The sequence below is a fragment of the Coptis chinensis genome, chromosome 4, assembly GCF_015680905.1.
Source record: "Coptis chinensis isolate HL-2020 chromosome 4, ASM1568090v1, whole genome shotgun sequence".
NCBI classification, from domain to species: domain Eukaryota; kingdom Viridiplantae; phylum Streptophyta; class Magnoliopsida; order Ranunculales; family Ranunculaceae; genus Coptis; species Coptis chinensis.
In genome coordinates this window covers 21927521-21937671 of record NC_141459.1, presented here as the reverse complement: position 1 = coordinate 21937671, position 10151 = coordinate 21927521, and the positions used below count along the sequence as shown (strand labels likewise).

Here is a 10151-nt window from a genome sequence, read left to right as displayed (position 1 = left end):
CCTTCTAGGCCATTTCCAATTGTCGATAAGTTCTGAAAAGTAACTTTTTTTTTTCGGAATCACTTTCAAAATATATACTGCAAGGATAAAAGCGTTGTGGTAAATATAAAAAGTTTCAAATCATATGTAGAAGCGAGGGGAAAATAATGTTTAATCAATACAGAAAAAGAGTAAAATCGTTAAACTTGGTTGTTGGAATTTTGATCGCTTCTACGCATTACACAAGCAAAATAAAGTGATGTTTGGTAAAGGATGGTTCTTCTTTGGGTTTATATTGTATAATAATGAGACTTGTTTGTTATATAAATTAAACATTATACAGAATTAATATATGTGTATAAAAAGTAATATTTAAGTTGAAAATAGTAAAACAACTTGTTACTAAACACCGCAAGAAGCTAGGATGTCGTTGTAGGCGACATTTAGTGTAAGTTCCAGAAGACCCTTGATTGTCCCTTTTTAACTAAAACTTTTCGTTGTCGTCTGTGATACTCCTCTTGATAAAGCAACATAGAGCTGACCGCGGCGAGAAAACATGATCGGACAAATAGACCCCAACATTTGGAATGGTTTGACCCCGGGTGATTTGTTTATTGTCGAGCAAAACTTAGCTTAATAGGAAATTGTTTCCTAGTCATTTCGAATAGCAACTTTGCATCCCCGGGGGGGGCCGGAATCTTGGAATCAGGTAGGAAAATTCGATCACCAACGGAATTTCCAGTCACAATTTCTGCATCAATTACATGTGTGTCAAATCCTCTGCATATTAGTCTTGTTCCATTACATAGGCCATTTTTAGGATTCAAATTTCTTGTCAGTATAATGGGAGCCCCCACCTTTAGCTTCAATTTGTGAGGAGGTATACCACTCGGACAGATTGAATTCAAGTATTCTTGCTGGTATAGACCACGAGAGTCATTCTGAACTGAATCAAAAGAGTAATATGTGACTTCATCACCGGGAAATAGGTCAATTATTTCATCATTCAACAGTTGTACCGTATCATTCTTAGGCGTTACAATCGCCCTACTGGTCATGTAGTCTTTGTTACCAGCATTTCTATCTAATCCTGGAAAGATTTCATTTATAAGCTTAAGACGTGAATGCTCATTCTCCCATGGAATGACAATATCTTTGGGCAGTTCAATGATGTCAGTATCACAAATAATTGGCTGAATCCCATCGCCGATGGCCATGAGTAACTCTTGCAAAGGTTTGGGTCATTTTTAGCACGCATATTTTCTTGTAGGCGTAAACCTGCGAACTTGCTCCCAAAAGTGGAGAACTTGTTATGCATGCATCAATAGTCTTCCCTTGTACCACGAGGAACAACCGGCAACACGGCGAAAATCTCCACCCATTACAAAAACTTTCCCTCCAAATGGTAAATCATTTATGCGTAATATCTCTTAAAGTTTTCTCCTACGCTTCAAAGCATAACGATGTGCCATCGTGGCCTCATCCCATATCAAGATGCTGCTTTCTTGGTAACAAACTGCCTAAATTGCCAAATTTGCTGATTTTGCAAGTGGAAGTGGATGTAATTGAATTGGGATTTTGAACCTTGATGGGTCACATGCGACCTCCGTGCATCATGATAGCAGCAATTCCGAGGTAGCTGTTGCAATAGCAATCCGTCGTTACTCGAGTCTTGCTAAAATTGACTTATATAAGTATGTTTTACCCGTTCCGCCCAGGCCATCAACAAAGTATAGCCCACCATTCTTCTGGCAAGACGTAACTAAGAATCTGGTCAAAAGCAATCTTCTATTGTAGGTTAAAGGTGACTTATATAGAAAAAGATCTTAAGTAACGGAATAGAAAGTTCCTCTGTGACCAAACTTGATATATCCTCTTGGTCAACCCGACGTAACGAGCATCTGGGGCAAATCGTAATCGAAATTGATCATCCATATTGTTCCAACAACAACTTAAGCTCCTTAGCAAACGATTTGTCACATAGGTTGTGTTAAAACTCCCTAACGCGTAATCTTCGGCCATACAGCTATTAAATTCATTCCACAAATCACGTACTCCGATAGGATTACAATAAACCAGAATTGTAACAAATAATTGCCGTAGAGAACATGGCATCTGCAGTCTGGATGCTTCAAGTAAACATTGACGAACGTCACTGTCTCTTTCTAGCAGCCCCAATTCCTGAGCAGCTTCTTTGAATGTAGGGTATAAATTAGATCCAACAGTGCGCCAAATGTTCATATGATGTTGGGCCTTTGACATGGTTCAGCAACATCCTCAAGTAAAATCTTTCGCCTTCCATAGGGGAAACTGCAAATAGTCTTCCAATGACACGATTTTGACCAGCTCTTGGTTGCCAATGCTTAGTTGACTTATCCCACACATAATGCTCAGGAATTTCATGGTAAAGATATTGCCTAGCAGCAACGTCCACGCTATTCAGACGGAAAAAATCGGTTAACATCGTGCGAGAGTTCCTATCATCAGCCAAAAGATCCTCAATCAGCTGGTTACCTTGATAGGTTATTTCATACATATTTTCCATGTGGACTTGCAAAGAATATACTGACGGGTATATTTGACTTAGTGGAAATTCGAAGATTCTCCAAAGGGCTTCTTGCGGGCAAATCCAACGGCCATCTATAAACTGCTTTATTTCATCTTGTTCATCTCTATTTGTCGACATAACTTCCATCGCTACCGGCACCGATTAAATTGTAAATATATACTTTGTACAAATACTTGACGCTTTTAATACTTTCGAGCATATTTTGACATTGATATGGCAGTTGAACTTTTTCAATAACCATGGATTATAAGGAACAACCCAACGATTATCTACACGATAATGCCGACCATGATTCTTAACAATAGCAAAAGCGTTGTTGTCCCGCCTCATATATGTAGCATAAGAATCACTGCCTTGATTAGTTGCTGGAATGAATTGTTTTGGAAATTTTTTTGAACACTTTCGATCTCTCATGCAGACACAATTAGGATTAACATTACCGCACGGACCATGTATCATGTGTTTAACAACAATCTCATATAGTTAAACGCTCAATAGCGGATCTGGAATTTCTGCTCTAACAATCGATCGTAAGCATCTGCAGTGATGTTAACTTGTCGACCTCATCAAGGATTAGAAGGATGTGCGCGTATGGCAACCCTCTTTTTTTGAATTCGACTACATGAACATGTGCCGCCACTTTTCAAGGATTCCTTTAACGAACGATCATTTTTCAACTCTTCTAGCTTGCACGGAAAATCCCGACTATCAAATCTGGTCTATCATTTGGAACCCCGGCCTCCTAACAACTTCGGCCGATCTCGACCACGATGGATTGCATGTTATTGTGATAAACAAATCTGGTCTCCGTACTTTTGAACCAATGCCATAGCATCATGATATCGACGATGCATGTCCGCGAGGGACAGACCATAAAAGTGGCGAGTGCAAAATTGTTTTATGCGACCGACATTGCCTTCAATTTAAAATAAAAATAAATTAAAGGTTTTCCATTTGACTAAATTTAATAAGTTTTTAAATTCAAAGTGTACTGAATGAAGTTCCCCGAACTTAAAGAGTCTTGCAATCCTTGATAAAGTTCAGCCCTTATTTCTTCTTGGTGATCACGATCCACCTCAATCTTAAAGTTGATATTTTAACATAGTTGTTCCTATGTATTGTTGTAGAAGACCACTCTGAGCAAAAGAGAAAGGATCATGTGGGTGAATCTAATAAGGGAATTACAAATTAGTGGCATCAATTGGGTAAAAAGCATGTATATATAACATAATATTATAAAATGTTAGCAAGAGGCTTACTTGTAGCAAGTAACAATAAAATTGTTGACATGTAAGTCGGGGCCCTATTGGAGCCGAAACATATGTAAATTCCATCCCCGACTGCCATGAGGGAGTAGAAGAGGGTAATGGTGGATCATAATAGCCTCGCATTATGCGGCACATTTTCAAATTCACCAGAAATCCTTTGGGCTATGATGTCATCGGCGTTCATTAAGGTTACTTGGATCTTCACTACCAACTAAAATTGCAGCTACTTTTGAGAAGACGTAGGAATACTATATTGATGATTTCCGGTTGGGTTATCTTTAATAACCAGCCCGGAACATTTGGTGCTAATCGTTCGCGACACACTGCCGGAAAATTTGGACGTATGGATTCTCTTTTTAAAACGTTATGGATGATAGCCAATACCATTCGGCGGTCTAGTACTCCATTTTCAGCCATCCGATAATCAAATTCATGATCCGTGTCATATATATACATTTGTAGAAATCTGGGTCATGTCACCGGACTTGGTAGTAGGCCACCAATACGGTGATAAATAGCACCACGAAGCTTTATATGTGTAAATTCCTTCCCTACCATCCAACAAATGCATCGTCAATGTCAGCCCCATAGAAGTGAAGGAAAAACATGGTTATGCATTGCGTATGTTTTCCTAAATTCAAGCGCCGATTGTTGCTTGAGATGCATATAAATTAATCAAATCAGTTGGCTACCATAGGAGGTAAAGTAATTATCCCCATTGGAGCAACATAAACTTAGTGGTTCACGATTGAATAATTTTGCTTTCGACATTTAGAACAATTCGGTGGTGGTAAGCGATGTGTAACTCTGAGAGAAAAGAGTCATCATAGCCTCGAAGCTAGATTATTCGCGCTTCTTTAGTCACAAAGCATGCTTGTATTCCACTATTCTTAACATACACCGAGGCAAAATGCTTTCGATAGTTAATATCATTATTACATAAACCAAGTAACTTAATGCAAGTAAATGGCTTATATAGATATTCTTAATTTAAGCAATGAAGCCAACCTTGCCGCATTGGAAGGTTCTCTTAAACACGCGTTGTAAGCCTCCAATTCCATCAACATCTATTAAGGCGCAAGCATTTCTTAATGAATCGGTTGTAACCATGTCTCCATATTAAAAATCGTCAACATCCGTTTTATACAAAAATTAAAGTTATATGCGTCGTGAAGGAAAAAATATTGAGTAGTTATCAACGCAACCATAAGTTTGGATGTATAACCTAATCTGAAAGGCTTCGCCCCGTCAACTTGTCACTAATGTTATTAATGTCATTCCGTCACGGATTGATTGGTATTGATATCATATTAATTCAAAGAATTTCATCGGCATGAATTCCTTTACTTAACAAAGTTACATTTTATTTTGTAAGTACCACGGTATAAATGGAATAAATCTTTTATCAAGACACAATGGAATTGAAATTGCGGCCAGGTAGTTGGTAGAAGGGGTTTAGCATTACCGTCATTGCTTGAACTTGCGGGCTGCGGTTGGCGTTGCATCGATAGCGTTTGGAACCATCGCTTCCCAAGTTACGAGCATATTGTTAAAGCATATGAGTCAACCTTCTTAATGCTGTACACGATCCACCTGAGTAATTGATCGGAAATATTTCTAGGTTGAAGGGTCGCGAGTTAAGCTTACGAGTAATGCACACTGTTGGAGCGTAATGATACATTATAATTCGCTTGCACAACCCGGATCTGTTTGGTCTTTGCTTCAATAAATTCTGAAACCGTTTACCATTCTGGAAACAGTAGCGCCTTATATGAGTTAAACGACCGTTCGTGGGTGTTCGACCATCACAAACCAACTGGTTTGCCATATTTCTTGTTTGGTGTTGTACACGAGTAACCACCTAGGGCATTAAATTGTTGGAGTGCAATGATTCCTCGGTTAGAATCAAAAGCGAGAACTGCCCGCTTATCTGCGTCACGGTCTCTTTGAGCAGTTATTTGCTTCATTTCTTTAATAAATCGCGATTAGATTGGTAATAATTTATTAAATAAGCGATTTCTTCTCGGCTACGTGTTGAATCCATATTAGCTCGCCTCTCTCTCGTTCCCTAATCCGCCCGATTTACGTTGTTGTTGTTGTTGAGCACTATCATAACTTTGGAGTTCTAAATTTGGATTACTTCCATTCAAATCCATATGCTAATGCTAAACAAGCGGCAATACAAAATAGAATGATTCAAATTTCACCGTATCTAATTTGCTAATGTTTAAAAAGTGGAATCACGATTAGAAATACTTGTGTACCTGAAATTAGCTTGCTGGAAACAAACTTGAAAAGATTTGGTGACCCAAGCATATGAGTTCAGTTGTTTCTCGTTAAAAAACAATCTCGCTCTCGATTATCCACGGGGCGATTGTATGACACTAACTGTCAATAAAAATCCCTACCAGGTAAATGGCAACAAAAATTTCATTACATTACCATCTTAAAACAAATTTCCGGAGTTGTTAACGTAAAATAGTTATATGAAAATAATATAGCATATCAAACTAATAAATAAGTATATAAATAATTAATGTCTCATAATGCATTTGATTAAAAATAAAGTCTTTGAAAAAGGGGAAATGATTTTATGCAAATGATTCTTAAGCCTATTAGCAAAAAAATTGAAATTATCTTATAGGTAAAATTACATAAGCCGATAGGCCTAAACTTATAAATATGATCGAGAAGAAATTTCAAATAAGGAGTGATAAAAGTCCGGTTGGAATGGAGTGCAACTCCCCATATCTAAAAAAATTGGATTACAGTTCAATATAGTGGTCCAACAATATCCCAACACTTGGCGATAAAAAAAAAAAAAACCCTCAAACCCATCCAACTCTAAGGGCTTGAAAAGCACCTAGTTTTTTAGTGACAAACCCCAAATATCGCCAGTAAGCTTACATGAATAAGAATGAATTCTCACAAGAATAATGTGGGGAAAAAAGAGTTAGAATATCATTATTAGGAACAGGATTACCGTAGGAGAAAATATCATTAAAGTACCCGCATCTCCCTTCCCAACGCTGACTCTTCCTTCTTTTCCACAAACCATCTCACCTTTGATTTTTCAATGTAATTTTTTTTTCTCCTATAAACCGTGGATAAGTAAAAGTATCTAGTGTTTTTCCTCTTCTAAGCCAATTCATACCAAATTTCTGTTTCCACATACTCTTCATGCTCAAGAAAAATCAACAATTTGTTTTTCAAAACCTTCCTTTATCATAGGATCTCCTTTTGTTTTGAGGTAAAGCAAGAACTTTTTTCTAAATTGGTTCGAAGTTTCCTAATGTGAGCAAATCCACTACCAAAAAACTTTTATTCCACTATTTCAAACATTTTTTGTTTTATTCAATTTCAAGTAGGTACCCCGGTGAAATCATGGTTCATAAAATTCCAAGTTTTTCAATCACAGGTTTACAAGAAGCATTAGACAACTACATATCAAAAACCTAAAGGCCCGGAGCTATCATCAACGTAGCAGAGAGATTAATAAGCAAAGACAAATGGTCGGGAAGTGCATTTGCAAGAGTTTTCGGTTATATTAGGGGAAATCGACTCAACCCACTTCGGATAAGCTAAAGCACGATTGAGTCTTTCCACAATATGATCATTAAAACTTCTACAATTAGACCACATTGAACTTAGGGCCTTTATAACCTAAATCCATCAAGCCCGGATCATTGATAAGCAAATTAAAATCTAACATGCTTTTATTAAACACACGGCCACCGCCAATCTTTCATCGAGACGATGGCTTAAAATCACCAAAGAGCAACCAAGGGCCGTGAACCCGTGGGAGCAATCTCAATAATTCAATTCATACCACACAAGCTCTCTTAAACTAGCATGTGGATTACCATAAACAAAGGTAAAAACTAGTCCTTACTACAATGAAAATTTGAAAGTTTACCCATGATTTGGTTTTGTGTTGCTCCAATAATTTCAAGCTCACAACTTTCTTTCCAATACAATGCCTTAGTCCACATTTTAATCCATCAGCGAAACACAAAAATAACCTCCAAATTTTATAATTTTTAACAGTTTGCATCCTTTATCCGAGGCTTTGTCTCTCGGCCAAGTACAACCACGTGACGCCCTACAGGCTGTTGCAAATGAGGCCCATAAGATTTTGACTGCCGTGGAAGAACCAATTCCACGACAATTCCACACTAACAACATAACTAAACTAAGCAACTACTAAACTAAGAGATATACAGTCTCCCCTCAAACAAAACATAACAATAACCTAACTATGTAAATAAAGTGAAGTGTGTCACGCAACACGTATGATCAAGAGATAGCAAAATGTATATGCTTACAAAGCAAAGGACTAAAGACTTATCAAAGGTAAGATAATGAAATAGAGTTGAGAAGTTATCCGTCCGCCACTATAATCACCATGATAAAAGACGAATTAAAACCAATGGGAAAAAAAGGCGTAAGGCATCACCGATGATACAAAGAGAGCCTCACTTGCTATTTCGAATCAATGTGAATTCAAGATCCGATAGTGCTTCAAGCACTAGTACTTAAGCTTATTTTTGAAACTCATTTAGTTCTTCACTTTTATGGTGAGACTTCAATCTCAGATTCACACATACGATTTACCCAAAGAACCAAATTCAAACCTTCATTCACAACCTAATACAAGAACTTGGTGGGAAATGCTAAGAAAAATTTCAACTACTCGAGACTCGCTTAGCAAAAAATTGAGATGAAGGAGAACTAAGATACACTTCCGCGAAAATTAATCTTAGATTCAACACTATGATGTGCTAAAAACCAAATCACAAACTCCTATCACACCCACTCATGGCAGTAAAATGAGGCTAAGGAGTGGTATTCTAAACGCTTTGCCAAAATCAACTATTTTTATGTGGTAATGTTTGGTGGATGAGGTTTGAAGCAAAGCTTCTTAGAGGTGAGAGAGGAAGCATTTGTAAGGAGAGAGGAAAAGATTTTGATTTTGATTTTGATTTTGATTTTTTTTTTTTTTGGGATAAAGATAGAAGAGATTTTGACAAAATCACGAGAAATTGACCTCAAAAAAGACTAGTCTTGTGGAGATGCTTCTCCCGATAATTTCCAAGATGGAATTGAGCTCACGACGCTGTATGGTCAAAGCTCAAAGAGCCATTGAGGTCTCAGAGAGAGAGAGAGAAAGAGCCAAGATTTGTGGTAGTTCCTTTTCAAAAACAGAAAGTCTTGAGGTGCAAAGCCCCCACAAGATTCACACCAGGACCTGCATTATAAACTAGCAACTATAGAATTCTACAAGGCACCTTTTTTTTTGTAGATCCTGTGATCTTCAACCTTGAAATGTCAGCCATAGACTAATATATGTGTTTCATTTGTGTCCCAAGGACTCAATCATGTATCTACTATTTATATACTAAAACAGAGACCTTTAAAGGAGGATTTTCTCTCCTATGTGTCACTCTAATATGAGAGTTAGCTTTTTCTCTATCCTATGTAGCACTATAATATGAAAGATAGTATTTTCTAATAGTCTACAATCCTTACGATGCATGTAAACTCTTTGAGAGTTTGAGTGTATTTCTAATTCTTATATTTGGAGCTCTTTGGAGCCGCTTGAGATTTCTAATTTTATATTTAAGAGTTTGAGTGTATTTTCAATTCTTATATATTTGATCAAATAAAAAAAAAAACTAAAAAAAATGTGATTTGTAGAATGTAATTTCATATTACTTAATCAAACACTTTTATTGTTCTAATTTTATATATTTGATCAAATAAAAAATTGCTAAAAATAAGTGATTTGTAAAACTAATTCCATATTACAAATCATACAATTTTAGTGTCTATGAGACTATGATAAAGCACCTAATTTATTTCAATATATCTTTAACACGAATAATTATATTAAAAATAACATCACAAAATATATAATAGAAAATGAAAAAAAAAATAATAACGGCAGAAGCAATAATGACAAATATTTTAAAATATGTATAATATTGAATGAAACTAACGAAAAAAAACAATTAATGGGGAACCAAAAACTAGATGCAAATGTATCGAACTAACCCTCAAATAATATTTAACGGAAAATCGAAACTAGATGCAAATACAAGTATTAAACTAATCTTAAAAAGTAATTAATAGAAAATCGAATATGGATACAACTACATTAAACTAACCTCAAAGAATAATTAATGGAAAATCAAAACTTGGATGCAAATACATCAAACTAACATTAAAAAATAATTGTCATAAAAATCGAAACTGATGCAAATACATTGAGCTAACCCTCAAAGATTAAATTAAGTCTAAAATCGAAACCCAATACAACCGCATTGAACTAACCC

General features: G+C 36.3%; 2 protein-coding genes across 2 annotated transcripts; both read right to left on the bottom strand.

Moving 5' to 3' along the window:
• Positions 1-590: 590 nt before the first annotated feature.
• Positions 591-1196, bottom strand: LOC147502609 (uncharacterized). The gene has a single exon (XM_086604573.1). It carries the CDS (start codon positions 1194-1196, stop codon positions 591-593), a length of 606 nt encoding a protein of 201 aa, XP_086460699.1.
• Positions 1197-2191: 995 nt separating this feature from the next.
• Positions 2192-2674, bottom strand: LOC147502608 (uncharacterized). Its single transcript, XM_086604572.1, has one exon. It carries the CDS (start codon positions 2672-2674, stop codon positions 2192-2194), a length of 483 nt encoding a protein of 160 aa, XP_086460698.1.
• Positions 2675-10151: the final 7477 nt, after the last annotated feature.

What these genes read in the sequence shown, in the direction of transcription:
- LOC147502608 (XM_086604572.1), bottom strand. Translation starts at nt 2,674, where the DNA reads ATGGAAGTTATGTCGACAAATAGAGATGAACAAGATGAAATAAAGCAG.
- LOC147502609 (XM_086604573.1), bottom strand. Translation starts at nt 1,196, where the DNA reads ATGGCCATCGGCGATGGGATTCAGCCAATTATTTGTGATACTGACATC.